At 38.2% G+C, this 19613-nt stretch overlaps 1 protein-coding gene across 2 annotated transcripts in view; it reads right to left on the reverse strand.

The window, feature by feature from the left end:
• PRKG1 (protein kinase, cGMP-dependent, type I) overlaps positions 1-19613 on the reverse strand; it is a 1720113-nt gene that overhangs the window by 1455396 nt on the left and 245104 nt on the right. For both annotated transcript variants that reach the window (XM_006831109.1, XM_006831110.1), the window contains exon 2: positions 16869-17035. In XM_006831109.1, coding sequence (XP_006831172.1) covers positions 16869-17035 — 167 coding nt within the window. The remainder of the gene's footprint in view (positions 1-16868; positions 17036-19613) is intronic.

Genomic DNA, 19613 nt, shown 5'->3' on the forward strand with positions numbered 1-19613 from the left:
ATTTGATCAAAGTTGTGACCAAGATGCATTTATAATTACTGGTGATTGGAGTATGAAAGTTGGAAAAAGAAGGAAGGACCAGTAGTTGGAAAATGTAGCCTTGGCAACAGAAATGATGCTGAAGACCCATATGACAGAATTTTGCAAAACCAATCACTTGCAATTCATTGCAAATATCTTTTATTCAACCTCATAAGAGGTGACTATACATCTGGACCTCATTAGATGGCATACACAGGAATCAATTTGGCTATACCTGCGGGAAGAGACAATGAAGATACTCAATATGATCAGTCAAAACAAGGCCAGGGAATCAACAGCTCAAATACAAGTGCAGCTTGAAGCTGAAGAAAAGTAAAACAACTCCACAAGAATCAAATACATCCCACCTGAAATCAGAAAACATCTGGAGAACAGATTTGATGTATAAGACACTACTGGTAGGAAGACCGGAAGAGCTGAGTTGACATCAAGAATATCATACAGGAAGAAAGTGAAAGGTAATCTGAGAGACAGGAAAGAAAGAAAAGACAAAAATGGATGTCAAAAGAGATTCTGAAACTTGTTCTTGCAAGTCATGAAGCTAAAGTGAATGGTAAAAATGAGGAAGTAAAAGAACTGAATAAAAAATGTCAAAAGACAGCTTGAGAAGTCAAGGCTAAGTACTGTAATGTGCAAATGTGCGAAGACCTGAAGTAAGAAAACCAAAAGGGATGAACACGCTCAGCATTTCTCTCTGAAAGAATTGAAGAGAAAATTCAAGCCTTGGATTGCAACACTGAAGGATCCTATGGGAAAAAATATTGACAGATGCAAAAACCATCAAAAGAAGATAGAAGGAATACAATCACTGAGCCAAAAAAAAAAAAAAAAGGGTCAGTCTTTAAACAGTTCAAGAGATAGCACATGATCAAGAACCAATGGTACTGAGGAAGATGTCCAAGATGTCCAAGCTGCACTGAATGCAGTGAAGAAAAACAAAGCTCCAGGAATTGACAAAATACAAATGAAATCTTGCAGTAAACTGATACAGGACTGGAAGTGCTCTCTCATTTTTGTCCAAAAAATTTGGAAGACAGCTACCTGGCCAACAAAATGGAAGAGATTCATCATATTTGTGCCCATTCCAAACAAAGGAGTACCAATGGAATATTCAAATAATCTCATTATTATCAAAGGCAAGTAAAATTCTGCTGAAAATAATTCAAAAATGATTGCCACAGCACATCAAAGATTCAGAAGAGGATGTGGAACTAGGGATTCATTGCTAATATCAGATGGATCTTGGCTAAAACAGAGAAGACCATAAAGACATTTACTTCTGCTTTATTGACTATGCAGAGGCATTCAACTGTGAGGATCTTAACAAACTATGGATAGCATTGGGAAGAACAAGTATTCCAGAACACTTCAGTGTTCTCATGAGGAACACCATAAGAGGCAGTCGTTTGAATAGAACAAGGGGATACTGCATGGTTTAAAACAGGAACAGGGAACTTTTTCCTGTCACAACATATAACTTAAAAATTAGCCTGCAGTATTTGGTTTAATTAAGTCACCCACAATGTGATGGCTGGAGTCCTCGTGTGGCACTGTGGGTTAATGCGCTGGACTGCAAAGTTGGTTTGAACTGCAAGATCAGCAGTTTAAGCTCACCAGCTCCTCATCGGAAACTCTATGCAGGGTCACTATGAGTTGGAACCAACTCAACAGCACTTAACAACAATGTGATGGCTGGAAATGCGGTTACCTTGGCAGGGCTAGATGTTCCCTACCCTAATTTTAAATGAGGAAAGATGTATGACAAGATTGTGTTCTTTCACCATACTTATCCAATCTGTATGCTAAACCAAGAATCTGAAAAACTGGATTATATCAAGAAGAACAAGGCATCAGAACTGAAGAAAGACTCATTAACTACCTTACTTGCTGGAAGCAAAGAGGACTTAAAATACACAACATTACAAAAATCAAAACTACCACCTTCAGTATGGATTGCACCTCAATGTAAAGAAAACAAACAGTCACAACTGAGCCAATAAATAACATCATGATAAATGGAGAAAAGATACAAGTTGTCAAAGACTTCATTTTGCTTGGATCCCAAAACACTATTGGAAGCAACAATCAAGGAATCAAATGACTTACCACATTAGGCAAATGGGCACCGCTTTAAAGTTTTAAAGGGCAAAGATATCAGTTTGAGGACTAAGGTGTGCCTGACCCAAGTTCTGGTATTTCCAGTCTCCTCTCATGCATGTGGCAGTTGGACGCTGAATAAGGAAGATCATAGAAGAATCAATACTTTTGAATTATGATATGGAAAAGAATATGAAAAGTACCAAGGACTGCCAGAGAACAAAAAAATCTGTCTTGGAAGTGCTCTCAGATGCTTCTTAGAAGCGAGGTCAGTGAGATTTCATCACTCCTACTTCAAATGTGTTACCATGAGGGATCAGTGCTTGTAAATGGACATCATACTTGGCAAAGTGGAGGGTCAGAGAAAAAGAGAAAGACCCCAATGAGAGGAATTGGCACAGTGACAGTAAGAATGGGCTCAAACATAAAAATTGTGAGGATGGTGAAGGACCAGGCAGTGTTTGGTTCTTTTGTTCAATCAGTCAGCTGATTGAAACTGACTCAGTGATACCTAGCAACAACAATAAAGCATGAAAAATATTTCCTTTCAGGTTTTCTTTCAAAACTATCAATAGCCTAAACCAAGAGAAAGATGAATATACTTAGCTGCATTAAAATGAAGAACTTCTGTTTATCAAAAGGAAACTTGGTGGGGCAGTGATTAAAGCTGTTGGCTGCTAACCCACAAGATTTGTGGTTTGAATCCATCATCCACCCCTGTGAGAGAGAGTTACGACAGTCTCCATCTATAAAGATTTACAGACTTTACAGAAAGAAACCCAATGGGACAGTTAAGACTCCTTTATGGTGACTACAAGTCAGAATCTACTCCGTGGCTGTGGGTTTGGGTTCATAAGAAAATGTTACAGAGACTAAAAATACAAGCCACAGATGTGAGAAGATATTTACAATGCATATAACTGATCGAGGTTAAACACCAAAACATATAAATTCAATCAATCAACAGAAAAAAATGAACAGAAGACTACAATAGGCACATACATCACAGAAGAAACAGAAATGTTCAGAAAATATATGACAAGATGTTTAGCCTCATTAGTAATCAGAGTAACACAAATTAAAACCACAATGACATCTAAGTTTTCACCTCCTTAGTTGCCAGAACTTAAATGTTTGTCGATACACACTGCAAATAATAATATGCAGTACAATCAGAACACTGAGACTGTAAAAATAATGAGACTATCAGGTAAAACCACTTTGGAAAGCAATTTGGTCATTTCTAATGAATCTGAAGACTCACATACCACATAACCCAGTAAGTTCACTTCTGGTATCTACACTAGGAAAACTGCACAGATTTGCCAACAGATATGGTGGACACTGTTCATACCAGCACAATTGTTAAGAGCAAAATAGCTGGATACAACCCAAATGTCATAAATAACGTTATTGTTAAGTGCTGTGAAGTCCATTCCAATTCATAGTGAACCTGGATAAGGTTTCCAAGGAGCCGTTGGGGGGTTTGAAGCACTGACCTTGTGGTTAATAGTCCAATGCTTATCCTACAGCACCACACAGGACTCCACAAATAACAATGGACAAAAAAATTGGGTACTATAAACATGCTATTCAACAAAATAACCAAGCAGTAGAGTACATGCAGTATTCCACTTATATCAAGTATGAAAATATCCCAAATTAAAACATGCATATTGCTTATAAAAAGTGCTCAACAAAGGTCAATTCTCTGTAAAAGTTCATATATAATGCTTAAGCGCTAGAATAAAGATACTAGTCAAAGGTCCATTTCAAAATCTGAGTGACCAAGCTACCATGGAGTCAGTTCTGACTTATGGCGATCTTGTGTGTGTCAGAATAGAAGTGAACTCCATATGGCTTTCCTTTCTTTCCAGGTGCCTCTGTACAGACTACAACCACAATGTTTTGTTTAGGAGTGTCACTGAGTTGGTTCTGACTCACAGTCACCCTGTATGGGGTTTCCAAGGAGCAGCTAGTAGGTTTGAACCACCAATCTTGTGGTTGAGTCCAGTGCTTATCCTACAGTGCCACACCAGGACTCCCTGTTTAGCAGGTGAGGTGAGGTGAGGTGGTGTGCTGTGGAGTCGGTTCTAACTCACCGCGACCCTGTACAGGGTTTCTGAGGCTGTAAATCTTTACAGAAGCAGAAAGCCTCATCTTTCTCCCATGGAACAGCTGGTAGTTTTGTAACCACTACGCTACCAGAGTGTTTAGCAGAGAAGGCATTAATTGTTTATGTCACCCAGACACTCCTTGCTGTTATGGCTGTTAGATGCTATGGAATCAACTTTGCCTCAAAGTGGCCCCATGTGACAGAGTAGGACAATCCCATAGGGTATTCTTAATTGTAATCTCTATGGAAGCAGAACATCAGGTTTTTCTCCCATAGAGCAGCGGGATGGGTTCAAACCACCATCCTTTCAGACAACCCAGGGACTCATAAACTCTATATAGCCAAACAAAGCAGATTTTCCCAGATCTGTCTTAAATAGAATACCTAAGTGGAATAAGGGGAAATCAACAATGTGTCTTCCTGAAGGCCTGTGAAATTTCCAGAGGAAGCCCATTTATGGTTAGATGATTGAAGTGTTTGGCTAAGTGTTCAGATGCTAACCTGAAAGGTTGGTGGTTCAAACCCACTAACTGCTCTATGAGACGAAGATGAGGCAGGAGGCTTCTATAAAAATGTACAGCCTTGGAAACCCTGTAAGGCAGTTGGACTCTATCCTATTAAGTAGCTATGATTTCCAATTGACTCGATGGCAATTGGTTTGTTTTTGTTTGTTTTGTTTTGTTTTCTTATACACTAACTTGTAGACCATCAGTTCACAATCCAACAGATTTGGAAAATATTAGATTTTGGAGAAAAGATACAAAATATGTATGGTTCAATCACAGAAAGTCCCTTCTCCACCAGCCAATGCTAGAATATAGTCACAATATACTCATTGTTAGAATGTCTCCTGACATTTCATTTTTGGAACTTTAAAAAAATTTTTTTTCCAAACCAAAGGTCTCACCTATTTATTAGCCAACCTCTTTAAATGCAGAAGCATAAAAATAAAGGAAGAAACCAGAAGTTTGGCAAAACATATTCAATAGATCAAATCTTGGCAAAATTGAACTTGCTACAGTAGGGTGCTAGGACCTGGGTCTACTATGTGCTGCGTCATCACATGTCGACTCCTTAGAGACCCAGCTGGGTTCTTCTCCGGTGTCTTCACTTGGAGTTGCATCTGATTTTTTTTTTTTACCAGTTTTCATTCGAATCCATTGGGGAAGGGGACGATTCTGCTTTTGTTTCTTGGCCAGGCATCTCTCAATCCTGAAAGTCTCATGAGAATACACAGTGAAGATGGAACGTAGCAGAAGTCACACGATGGTGAAGAAAGGAAGAAAGCCATTTTTGGAGCATTTTAAGGAACCAAATATTGATTCTCAGGTGGACCCTCTGTAAACAGCTCTGTAATTGGCACTTCTTTCATTTTCCAGAGTTTGCAGAATAATCCCCTCTTTATGTAATTGTTTTCAGCATTTAAAAAGTTACTTTTCCTTCTAAGTCTTCCATCTATAGACTAAATATTGTCAATTGTTTTACATATATTTCATTTTCTTAGACTTCCTCAAGCATACTTTACTCCTTGGTGTTAAGAGGCGTTAAAACAGTTCCAACTCACAGAGACCCTGCATAGGGTTTCCAAGGAGCAGCTGGTGTATTTGAACCACCACTCTTTAGGTTAACAGTCTAGCACTTATCCAACAGCGCCAAACTGGTGTAGTTGTTAAGTGCCTTTGAGTCAGTTCTGACCCACAGCAATCCTATATAGCGGCTGGTGAGGTTCAACCACTGACCTTGCAGTTCAAACTGACTTTGTAGTCCAGCACATCAGCCCACAGCATCACACCAGCACTGCAAAAATGTCATGATTCTGAATGTGACATTTAAACATCTAAATCCACTGTCTGTTCCACTGACTCCAATGTAGTCCAGTCTTCACATTGATGGCAACTTCATGAATAAATGTGGGGTTCTTGCTTGTTGTTTTTACGTAAGTCACACCTAAGCTTGCTCTTTAACACTGACAGTATAAACTTAACCAAGTAAGAGAACAACAAAAAAGAACTTAAAATGAACCCAGAATTTCACTTCTTCAAAAGACAGCTTTCAGATTAACCCAGAAAACTCCGAAGGCTAAAAGGTAACACCTGGTTTTAGGGAATAAAATGCTCTGGTTCTCATGTTAAATTTACTAAGAGAGCTAATTTGTATGAAAATGAATTCATTTCCCTCATACTCTTAGGGAGTGTTTTGAATGCCTGACACGGTGAGACTTATCGTTAAGGTTCAAATTTATACAAAATCCCTCTCTGAATGTCAGCTTTCACTACATCATCTAATTATATAAAGACAGTAAAAGTGTTTCTAGGGGAAATAGAACTTGCTGTATAAAGTCGTATAAGTTTACTATCAATGGTGGTGAGTCCAATTCTTATCCGTGCTGGATGGTTGTGTTAAACATCAACAAAACAGGCCTCAACTCACTGGAAAAGGAAACAAATGACCAGCAGATAAGAGTGAGGTCTGAAAGTAATCACAGACATGAGAGGCAAGTCATTGAGAGTCACTGTGAATAATCCCAGATCCTAGTATGGTGCTGCAGAATAAGCACTGGACTGCTTACTGAGTGGGTTCAGACCCACCAGCTGCTCCTTGAAAACTCTGCACAGGGTTGTTATGAGTCAGAACCCACTTGAGGGCACGTAAAAACAACAACTAAGGGTTAGTACACACAAAAAAAAACCCATTAAGAGATTTGTTTGAAAAGTTGAAATAATTTTTCCTCTTTAAAAAAGAAAAATGAAAATCAATGTTGTTAATTGTCATCAGGAAAACAGGGCTTTCAAAGTACATATCATTTTTGTGGTACCTGCTGTTTGGTTTTGTTATGTGCCCTCGAGTCTGTACCAATTCCTAGTGACCCTGTACAGGGTTCCCAGTGAGGGACTGTTGGGTCAGTACCACCACAGATCCTTGAGGTTAGCAGTCCAGTGCTCATCCTACAACACCACACCAGGACCCCATAGTGGTTCATTTTAAACAATAAAGTTACAAAAGCAGACCAAGCATTGAGTCAGGTCACAACCATTCTTTCAATAAGAAATGAATTAGAGACTATGGTCCTCAATCATCCTTCAGGTTTGGAATGGAACTCAATCTTGTGGCCCAATTTTCAGCCAAGCAGTAGATAGCTACAAAGAGGGTATAACAACAACAGTAAGGTATGCTCACCATGGAATGGTCAATCATTCAAGATCAAAAGGGGAACATTTACCCAAGGACAAAGTTGAGAAGGGATGGGACAAGGGTGGAATGGAAATACAGGGAGAACAGGGGATCACTGTTGTTGTATGAAGGGGACTGCAGTTATTGAGATTTAACAAAGTGTATGATTTGTTGAATTTAAAATGGATGATCTTGTCCATAAACCTTCACTCAATTCCCTATAAAAAGCTTTTAAAAAAGGAATTAGAGGAAAATAATGGATACTAGATCATCTGCAAAGTAGTCAATAAGCAGTTACATGTTCCAAGAATACAGAGAGGTCTAAGGGGTATTTACAGAAAACATCCTGGATTGTTTTCTTTTTGACCTATTGCTATTCACATTCTACTGTCTCCTTGCAAATAGTCAAGGCAATTTTTTATCCTACGATGTAAAGCTATGCATCTTTTATAGACTTACAAAACTGGGATCTACAACCTTGACTGCTAAACTCAAAGAGGACTTAAAGTACTTACTGATGAAGATCAAAGATCACAGCCTTCAATATGGGTTGCAGCTCAATGTAAAGAAAACAAAAATCCTCACCACAGGACCAATAAACAATGTCAAGATAAATGGAGAAAAAAACTGAAGTTGTCAAAGACTTCATTTTGCTCTTATCAACCATCAGATACACTCATGGAAGCAGCAGTCAAGAAATCAAAAAACCTGTTCCATTAGGCAAATCAACTGCAAAAGACTTTTTTAGAGTGCTCAAGAGCGAAGACGTCAGTATGAGGACAAAGGTATGCCTGACACAAGCTATAGTATTTTCAACAATCTTTTATGCATGTGAAACCTTGACAGTGAATAAGGAAGACCATAGGAGAATTGATCTATTTGAGTTATGGTGTTGGAGGAGAATATTGAAAGTACCATGGACTACCAAAAGAACCAATCTGTGTTAGAAGTACAGTCATAACGTTCCTTGGAAGCCAGGATGGCCAGACTTCATCTCTCATACTCCAGACATATTATCAGAAGGGAGATAGATGGACATCATGTTTGGTAAAGTAAAGGGCCAGAGAAAAAGAGACATAACCTCCCCATAAGATGGAGTGGCACAATGGCAGCAGCAATGGGCTCAAACACAGCAATGATTGTGAGGTTAGCACAGGAGCGGGCAGTGTTTTGTTCTGCTGTGCACAAAGTCACTATGAGTTGGTACTGACTTGATGACACCAAACAACCACAAGCAACATAAAGCTTCTGGAGTTTCGGTGTGGTGTAGTAGGATAAGCACTGGACTGTGAATCACAAGATTGGCTGTTCAAACCCAGCAGTCATTCCTAGGAAACCCTCCCTCTACAGGGTCACTATGAGTCAGAACCATCTTAATGGCACTTAATAACAACCACCGTACTTGTACTGTATACTTGCATGGCAGCATTATACACAGCAGCATCACTAGGACTAGTGTGACTCAATGCAGTAATGCATGGTGCCAACTCCCCTCACCATCGAACTCCTCCATACTAGACCATTTAGAATCAGTAGCAACACCTGTTATCAATTTTAATCCTAGAGTAATATATGATTGGACTTCTGGTGTGGCGATGTAGCATCAGCACTGGACTGTGAACCACAACAAGCTTCACAGTTCAAACCACCCCAACAGAAACCTTACACAGGTGGCTATGACTTGGAACTGACTCGATGGTACTTAACAGCAATATGTAATAAATACAGTTGCAAACAACTTAAGTTTAATATTTCTTAGTTTATATGAATGCTAACAAAATTATTTGTTACCATTTTTCTACATAGAATTTCAACAATATTAGTTAAAACATTATTAATAACTGATTGGAAGCTTTAAAAAAAATTTTCTCCTTTTCTTTTACTTAACTACTTCATTCTCAAAACAATGATTGATATAAGTTTGCAAATACTAATTACCACAATATTGTAGCTAAAAGACGAAGATAATTTAGCAAAATCAGAGACTATAAAAGCAGTAACAAAAGTAACACTGTGTACTTTTATAGTCAGGGTAGACAAACCACATGATTCAAAGCATCATTGTACTTAGGTAATAATGACCAGACTGCATTAGAAGGTTCGAAGAGTAATAAGCAGGTTTTAGTGTATGTACTGGGCTTAAGAAAACTTTTGTTGTTAAAACTAATTACAGGGATGTTTTTACCAAAATAAGTGAACTTCTACTGAAAAACTTCACAAAAGTTTTGTAGACAATCATTTTGGTGTCAAGCCCTGGGAGGGTCACCCTGTGTGGTCTGTACCTCCCACATCCTTCTAATGATACACTGTACAACCATTAGGTGTGTAGACTCTGGCTCTGCATCTCAACAACCACGGACAGGTAGATAATCTCATACCTGATTAGACATTATCTGAACATTTAAGTACTTAATAAAAGTCTTGACCATCAATAAGTACCTCATGAATGAAATACTGGGGATTGCCTTAAAAAAAATTTTAAATGACCAATTACCAGACAATACAAAACAGATACTCTATTGTTTTTTAAATAAAATGTAATGTGGCACTGTAAAATAAAGCACTGTACTGCAAAGTCAGTTTGAACAGCAAGGTTGGAGGTTTAAACTCACCAGTGGCTCATTGAAAACCCTATACAGGGTCACTATACGAGTCGGAACCAACTTCGTGGCACTTAACAACAACCTGTATCCACAATAAAGTTATTAAAGAAATTGTGCAAAATGTGTACCTCTATGTAAATGAATTACTTTAATGGCTACAAACTACTCATTCCATATTAATATATTAGACCAGAACACCAAAGAATAGAAAAGTCCTTAATTCTAAATCAGTACATTAGAATGCATTTTATTTTAGATGGAAATAAACTGAAATTTATAATAAAAAGGGGCAAGAGCACAGGAGTGTCAACAAATGTTGTCATAATTAAGGACAATGTCTATTTGTTTAGAAAAATAAATTATTTTTGTGTATTCTTTAAGAGTAATTTATGCATTTGAAAAACACTCACAATGTAAATAGAGCTTAAGCAAATTAATCTACTAACATCTGTGTTAAGCAGCTTAGTTTAAACTACTGTTATCAAAATGTGAATTTAAAACATCTTCTAGTCACCAGTTTTAAGTATTTGAAAGCAACACACCTCATTTTGCTTAAAACATATATATGCTTTCATGACTCCCAGAATATTTGTCTCCAGTCATTCTAACTAGTGAAATATCATATGACCACTCTCTTTTGTTAAATCAAAGATAAAAGTTGGCATGTAGATATGCAATATTACTGGGGGCTCTGCCCAGCCTAAAAATAAAATGATTTAATTTATGTGCTAAGCTTTTATGAAGCCCACTTCATTTACCTGATGAAAGACAGGAAAAATTGGACTGAACTCCCAAGTGTTTGCAGAATATTTTGGTAGTAAGCAAGTTTCTGAAAGATCTTTTACAGCTTATTCTTCCATTATTGCCATGGTATGTTCTTTATAAATATTTATGTTAGCAAATGAAAAAGACTCCGTCTCTATCAAGAACATTTCCACCTAAATTTTAGAACATTGAATGTGTATATAAAAATCTAATGAAACATTTCTTCACCTAAATGTTATAAAAGCATAAATGACAGGGTGCTTCTATTTTAAATTGTTTTGACATAAGGATATTAGCACATGATCAGCCAAAGTTACATTGAGCTGGTTAGAATAATAACTTGAGGATTTTGGCATCAATTTAGAAGACTTTGGTCATTTATTTAAACTGAAGGCAAACAACAGCATTATTGAAAAATCTGTGACTCTGAATATTGATATACTATTTAGAACCCTGTTTTAAAAAAATACAATTAAGACACTTGCTAATTATATAGCAGAAAGAAAAAAAAATTATTCAAATTATCTTATAGTTATGGGGAAAAAGCAGTATACTGATCTTCATCTAGTAATGAAGCAATATGGTGGTGTTTGTGTGCTACTGAGTTGGTTCCAACTCATGGAGGGTTTCTGAGGTTGTAAATCTTTATAGGAACAGAAAGCCTCATCTTTCTCCAAAGTAATGACTGGTAGATCCAAACTTTGTAGTTAACAGCCCAGCTGCTACACCACCAGAGTACCTTAATGAAGCGATATGTTATTGTTAAATGTCATCAAGTTGATACTGACTCCTAGTGACCATACGTATGCACAACAGAACAAAACACTGCCCAGTCTTGGACCAACCTCACAGCTGTTGCTACACCTGAGCCTACAGCTGCTGCCACTGTGCTGATCCATCTCGCTGGGGTCTTCCTCTTTTCCTCCAGCCCTCCACTCTACCTGTGACTGGTTCCTTCTGACAATATGTGTGAAGTATGAGAGACGAAGTCTGGCAATGTTGGCTTCCAGGGAACATTCTGACTGTACTTTTCCCAATACAGATCTATTTGTTCTTTTTACAGTCCATGATACTTTCAAAATTATCCTCCAACACCATAACTCAAATGCAGTAATTCTATTGTGGTCTTCCTTATTCACTGTTCAACTTTCACATGCATATGAGGTTATTGAAAATACCAGGGCTAGGGTCAGGCACACCTTAGTTCTCAAACTGACATCTTTGCTCTTCAACATTTTAAAGAGAACGAAGCAATATATCCCATTGGTAAGAGCTTGAGCTCTAAATACAAATTGTCTGGGTTCAAATCCTGACTCCATTATCAATGAGTATGGAGATCCAGGCAATTTATTTAACCACATTAGACCTCAATCTCCTCATCTATAAAATTGGGATACTAAACATTACTTACTGCCAACTGTTTTCAAGACTAAATGGACTTTGTATATACAAAGTGTTTAAAGAAAGCATACTGTATTTGTTGAACACCATTCTAAACACTCAACAAATATTAACAAGCTTCTTCTAAGATAAGCTAATTCATTTACTGTTATCAAAATCCTAGAAAACAGGCATGACATGGGCACGTAAACATTTGCTTTTCAGAAAAACAAATTAAAACATTGTTGGAGATATGTTTATGCCGGAAATACGTAAGATGAAAGGGAAATTTTTTGTAGTTTCTCAAATGAAATAACAATGAATTTTGGAAAAAGTTAAAGTAAAAGTGTATCTTCCTTTATACAATAGTTACATTCTTAAAAAGATGCTTGACAGATAAGATATTATCTCACACCAGCATTAACAGTGAAGTTCGAAAAAACAGAGGACAACAAATGCTGGCAAGGATGCAGAGAGACAGGAACACTACTACAGTGTGGTAGTACAATGGGTCAGCCACTCTGGAAATGTAGTCTGTAAAATGGTTCAGCCACTCTGGAAAACACTTTAGAGCTTCCTCAGAAAGTTAGAAATAGAAATACCTGATACTCTAGCAATTCCTCTACTTGGTGCATACCCACAAGAAATATGAGCCAGAATATGAGTAGATATATGCACACCAATGTGCACTGCAGCACTGTTCACAATGGCAAAAAGATGGAGGCAGCCTAAGTGCCCATCAATGGAAGAATAGTTAAACAAACTTTGGTACATACATACAATTGAATAATATGCTACCTTGAAGAATAACAAGGAAGCTGCAAAACATTTCATAACACAGATGAACCTTGAAGACATTTTGCTAAATGAAATTAGTTAGTCACAAAAGGACAAATATTGTGTAAGATCATTATTGTGAAACCTTCAGAAAAGATTTCCAATGTAAACGAAAAAAATTTTGATGGGTATCAGGGGTTGGAGGGAGGGTACAGTAATTCACAGGTCAGGGGTTGACATATGATAGCTGGGGGGAAAGGGTGGACAATATACAAGGAGGGGAAGGGCAATACACAAGAATGGGGGGGCAGATGAGCAAGAAAGATAGGAGTAAACTTGGGGAGCTATACATAGACTAAATGTAATAGAGGTAAACAGTGATGTATACAAAACCTTTGGGCAACAGGGTTCTGTGATACAAGGATCCAAACATAATCAGAATGGGTAAAGGAGGGAAAAGGTGTTAAGGTGCTTGACTGTCTTTGTTGATATTGTTTTCCCCTGCTTTCTATTATAAAATAGACAGTTAAGTGGAATAGAAAGGAATATTGGGAAATATGATCACAGAAAATTTGTAAGCCTGTCTTAGCCTATAACTGATTGGATTAACTAAAAAGGGAATTACAACTTCCCCTGAGAAATAAGCTTCTTCTTAAGCCTTTGTGGGACCTTAGGTGGAATGCTGAGACCCATCCAGAAACTTCTAAGGTGTAGGACATTTTCACTTGGGAAGGAATGCAGACCAACCTGGAATGGCTAGAGGAATAGAAGATATTTCTTAAAAACAAGACCATCAGAAAATAGGCAGACTTTTTGACTGTTAGAATAGCAAGCAAGTTGTTTACCTTGTAGCCATCAAGGAAAGACATATCAGCCCACTAGGGCAAACCCTCTTCTAAGACTGAAACTCAAAGGAAGACAGAAGCAGTCTGGTATGCTCACTAGTGAACACCCTGATCTACTTGTGAGTGAAAGTGGGAGAAACACAGCAATCAAGACATGGAATGAGTTTGACCATGTTCCATTGATACCTGTTGACCTTGGGATGAGAGAGAGAAGAGGAAGGGCTAGCTGGTCTGAAGTTTAGGGAGATGTGTGAACTCCCAAGCCCATGTACACTGACCTAACCACTGCAGGCTAGAGCTGAGAGTGAAACAGTCAGCTGGTCTGAAGTGAGGGGAAGCATGCAAGAATTCAGAAACCTGCAGTTAGTACCCATTTGGCCTAGCTTGGATGGCTATCTGACCAGAACTTGACCATATGAAGATAAAGAAGTTTGATACAGGAAGCAAGTGTAAATTGCTACAATTTGATGAACAGGACCTTTGATTATGGATGTAGTTGCAAAAATTTCCAACTGAAAGGTAAGCACTCTTCATATCAAGGATCAAACTTCTTTCCTCAGTATATTGGGTTTGATATGGACAGGAAACTTAGATATTGGTTGGCAAAAAAATGGGGGACTATAAAGGCATGAAGTGGCATGCCTACAAGCTTTCAAGAGTGTGCTGAGCGGGTAAGGTAAATCCCCACTGAATAATCTTCCTCTTTTCCAGATAGGGTAGAAAGGGGATAGGATTTTATGATTCAATTATGTGTAATTGTTATAAAAACTAATTGTGATTGTCACAACTATAAATATAGAAGATATAGAACCAAAAGAGGTAGTGCTTAATCTTCCATTTCAGGAATAGAGAACCCTAGGACCAACAAGTGGGAAGATCATGAGTGAAGTATGGTATCATAACCAGAAAAGAAACAACAGCAGAGACAGTAGCAGAGGTGATGGTCACAATTGTAAATGTAGAAGATGTAGAACCAAAAGGGGGAGTATTTCATCTTCTGCTTTAGGAACATAGAGCCCTAGGACCAACTAGAGGGAAGAGCAAGAGCAGAGTGTGGTATCAAAATCATAATAGCAATGACAGCAGAGAAAGTGGCAGAGATGATGGCACAGAGATACAGAGCAGCTGAGGACTCCAGGCCCATGGACTGAGAAAGGTTGTGTCTCCAGGCAGGAGAATGGCTTGCAAAGAATTCCCTTTGGACATTTAAATGACTATGTATTTTCTGTTTTGTATGTGTACGTCAAAAAAAAAGGGAAATTAAAACCATAAAACAAAATGGGAGGAATAGAGGTAAATACTGTTGATTGATGGTGCTTGGAGGAGATAGTAATCATTGGAATGCAATAAATTTTGATTTATTGAATATAAAACTGATCATTTTCCCTGTAAACTTTCATTCAATTCATAATAAAAATTAAAGAAAATACTTGCAAATAAAATATGTTAAAAAAGACATCCTATGAAACCATTGATATAATCTTATAAGTGTTCAAACGTGATTTCTAATTCTTAGTAGTTCTTAATATTTTGCATAATATTATACACAACACTTGACCTGTATATAACTCTTCCATTTCCTCATCCTTTCTGCTCATCATTCACATATTCTACTGCAATATCATTTCATCTCCTTCACTGCAATTCTTGAAGCGCCTATTGTTTCTGTTTGCTTATTGAGTATTATTTTCTTAAGGAAAGAAAATCTACCTGAATATTTATATCCTTTAGACCTGGAGAATACCTGTATAATGTAAATATAAATGGTAAAAATAACAGAGAAAAAAATGAACAGAAATTAAAACTTAAAAATTGAATATGTAGGTATGCCCACAAGATTATAAAGAAAAATTAAACTGTGAATGACAAATGTCAGAACACTTCTTATGTACTGCCAAGTATTTAACAGAAATAACATTATCTTAGAATGTTTTATAGCTTACACCACACATTCATTCACACTCTCTCATATGAACTTCATAACAATCTTTTAAGGAAGGCAGACAGCAGGATGTTTTCAGTATTAAGGACATTTTAAGCTAAATAATTCTTCGTTGTGGGCAAATGCTCTATTGAGCATCAACTCTGGTCTTTACCCACTTGCTGTAAGTAGCTTCTCCCCTCCCTAAATGTGACCACCAAAAATGTCTCCAGACACTGGCACATGTTTCCTGGGCACAAAATTACCACCCAATGAGAACCATGGACTGTTGCAATTCAAATAAGTTAAGTGAATTATCCCCAAAAAGTTACTTGAGTGACACAATTTTGACAGTTTTAGGACTTTACCATGAGTGCCTGAGGTAAATCAGTAATTACCACTCGAACCAAGACATCTTTGAATTCCCTTTCTTCTCGACTGACTTTGCCATTATTTCAGTCTTCTCTCTTCCCACAAAAGGAAAACATGTCATTGTAATCCCAGGATAGAAATAAAGTTTCTGATAATTTACCTAGGAATAAAACCCTGGGCATTCCTCAGCTTTTTTCAAAGCAGTTTCAATCTTAGTCTATGCAAAGTTTATGGAATAAGCTACTATCAATGTTATTAATTGGGCAGCTAATGTGCCATCCAATCCTTATGATGAGCCTTATCATTCACATAACAGACACTGAAAATAATTTCTTTTTACAGAAGCAATATATCAGGAAAACTAGTCATATATTGAAAGTTAAGGGTTGAGCTGAAGATAGTTTAATTATCTGACCAAAGAAACTCCAATGATCTTGGAGCTATGTGAGCTTGATCACAGATCTGATAGTGTGCAGCTTTATTCCATTTAATTAGTAGCATTTTTTCTTGCATATTATTGTTCTTTCCCCACATGTGAAAAGATACCAGGAAAGGAGATGAAGCCTCATATTAATATTCTAAACATAATCGCATCATACAGTTAGTCAACCACTGTATCTAAGCAGCTTTAAACCACTTTTCAAACTCTTTCTGAGTAAAAAAAAAAAAAAAAAAAGAACAATGGTATTGTTTCATGTAATACATTTCCATCTTTGTGCAAGCTGAAAGAATGAAGAGGTAGTATTTGAATATCAGAGGACCAGCATTATGAACCTTACCTTCCATGACATACACCAGGGACCCCACATCTCCCTCTTTGATGATGCAGCTGTCTTTGCCGTACTCCACCGGATACATACAATCCACAATCTCTTGGATCTGTGACAATTCCAAGTTCTTCATAAAATCATTGTCAAGGATGGCTTCCTTTATGAGATCCTTAGACCTATAACAAGGGAGGGACAATTTACTAATAGGTCTGACCAGGTTTTCAGTCATCTGTGAGGGCCAGCAGCACAATGCTCTGACACACTATAAATGCATTTTCTTGCTAGGAATCCAGTAGGTTTCTGAAAGACCTTGTTGTTGTTGTTGTTAGGTGCCATCGAGTTGGTACCGACCCATAGTGACCTTATGCACAGCAGAACAAAGCACGGCCTGAAACATGAAAGACCTTAGAATGAAGTAAATTCTTGGCTGCAGAAAAGGCAATGAAACATAGGAGAGTATCATTTTATGAATATATGAGTAACAAGCTAATAAAAAGATCACACAACTTCATTTTGTTTCAGAAAGATTTTTACCACCAAGGATATAGCAAAGTCAGTGAGTGGATAAGCATTTTAAATCGAAATGAATCATTTGTGGTGGTGGTGGTGGGTATGTGCCGTGGAGCCGGTTCCAACTCATAGTGACATTGTACAGGGTTTCCAAGGCTGTAAATCTTTATGAGAGCAGAAAGCCTCATCTTTCTCTCACAGAACTGCTGGTGGTTTCAAACTACTGACCTTGAGGCTTGCATTCCGATTTGTAACCACTAAAATGGAGGGTGAGAGAAAAAGAGGAAGATTCCCAATGAGATAGATTGGCCATGTGGCAGCATCGATGGACTCAAGTGTGGCAACAGTAGTGAGGTTGGCCCAGGATCGGACATTGTTTCGTTCTGCTGTGCATAGGGTCGCCAACTCGATGGCACCTAACAACAACAACAACAATGCTACCAGAGCTCCTTATGAGTCATTTAGTTAAAGAATAAATATGATGAGAGATTTCTGGCAAGATGGTGGATTGGGCAGACACAATGCACGGACCCTCTACAACAAATACATGAGAATTAGCCTGCCAGCCACTCCACAAGATAAAGGTGAGGCTTTCTGCTCCCACAAAGATGTAGAAGCCTTAACAGCCATGGAGCCATCAATGCAAGAAAAGTCAGCCCATCCGGGTAAACCTTCTTCTAAAACTGTTACTCAAAATGAACACAGGAGCAGTCTTGTAACCTCACTGATGACTGCCTGGTTTACTTGTGAGTGAAAGTGAGGGAAATGCAGCAATGAGCACATCAGCTGAGTTTGACCATGTTCCAAAGACACCCATTGACCCTGAGATGAGAGAGAGAAGAGGAAGGGCTAGTTGGTCTGAAGTTTAGGTAGATGTGTGAACTCCTGAGCCCATAGACGCTGACCTTGCCACTGAGGGGCTAGAGTTTAGTGTGAAATGGCCAGCTGGTCTGAAGCAGGGGGAGGCATGCTGGAACTCCCAAACTTGAAAGTAGTACCTATTTGACCTAGTTTGGATGGCTTGTTGACCAGAACTCTACCAGATGAAGATAAAGAAGTTTAATATAGGGAGCTAGTGTAAATTGCTACAATTTGATGAACAGGACCTTTGTTTATGGATGTAGTTGCTCAAAATTACAACCAAAAGGGAAAGATTGATTCTTCATATCAAGGATCAAGATTGTCTCCTCAGTACACTGGGTTGACAGGCAACTTAGACATTGGCTATCAAATATGGAGGCTATAAAGGCACACAGTGGCTGGCTTACAAACTTTCATGAATGTGCTTAGTTTCAGAACAAGGGGGGTAAGGTAGAATCCCCACTGAATAGCTTTCCTCTTTTCCAGATGGGTTTGGTGAAAAGGGATGGGGGTAGGATTTTATGATTCAATAGTGAGTAATTGTTATCATGACTAATTGCAGTTGTCACAACTGTAAATGTAGAAGATCTGAAACTAAAAGTGGGGGGGGGTAGTTAATTATTCATTTCAGAAATAAAGGACACTAGGACCATCAAGAGGGAAGCCCGTGAGTGGAATGTGGGATGCTAACGAGAAAAGTGGCGAAAGCATAGAGAGACAGAGCAGCTGAGGACTATAGACCCATGCAACGAGAAAGGTTGTGTGCCTTGCAAAATGTGCCCTTTGGACATTTTAACAAATATATTTTCTGTGTGGTATGCGTACATCAAAAAAAAAAAAAAAAAAGGTGGATAGAGGTAAATACTGTTAACTGATGATGTATGAAAGGGATTGCAATCATTAAAATGGAACAAAATATGATTTGTTGAAAGTAAAACTAACTGATGATTTTCTCCATAAACTTTCACACGGTTCACAATAAAATCTTAAAAAAAAAAAAAAGATTTAAAAGGCAGGCCCCTGGTTGAGGTGCAAACCCTGGTGAGCTGTGGCCTGGGTGAGCCACAGCCTGGTGAGCTGCAGCCTGGATGAGCTACGGCCCCAGGTGAACTACAACCAGGGTGGGCAATGTACCATGTGAACAATGGCCCCAGTGAGCTAAGCCCTGGGTAAACCATGACCTACCTAGGTGAGCTGTGGTCCCAGTGAGTTAGGGCCTTGGATGAGTTACGAGGTCCTGGTGAGCTACAAATCAACATGAGCTACGGCCCAGGTGAACTACAACCAGGGAGAAGCCCTGATATCCAAGCCAAAGGAGAATTATGGAAACATATTCAAAACTTCATGCCTCAAGATAAGAAACTGGATCCCAGTGACGGGTTT

Source organism: Chrysochloris asiatica, unplaced genomic scaffold (assembly GCF_000296735.1).
Source record: "Chrysochloris asiatica unplaced genomic scaffold, ChrAsi1.0 scaffold00003, whole genome shotgun sequence".
Lineage (NCBI taxonomy): Eukaryota > Metazoa > Chordata > Mammalia > Afrosoricida > Chrysochloridae > Chrysochloris > Chrysochloris asiatica.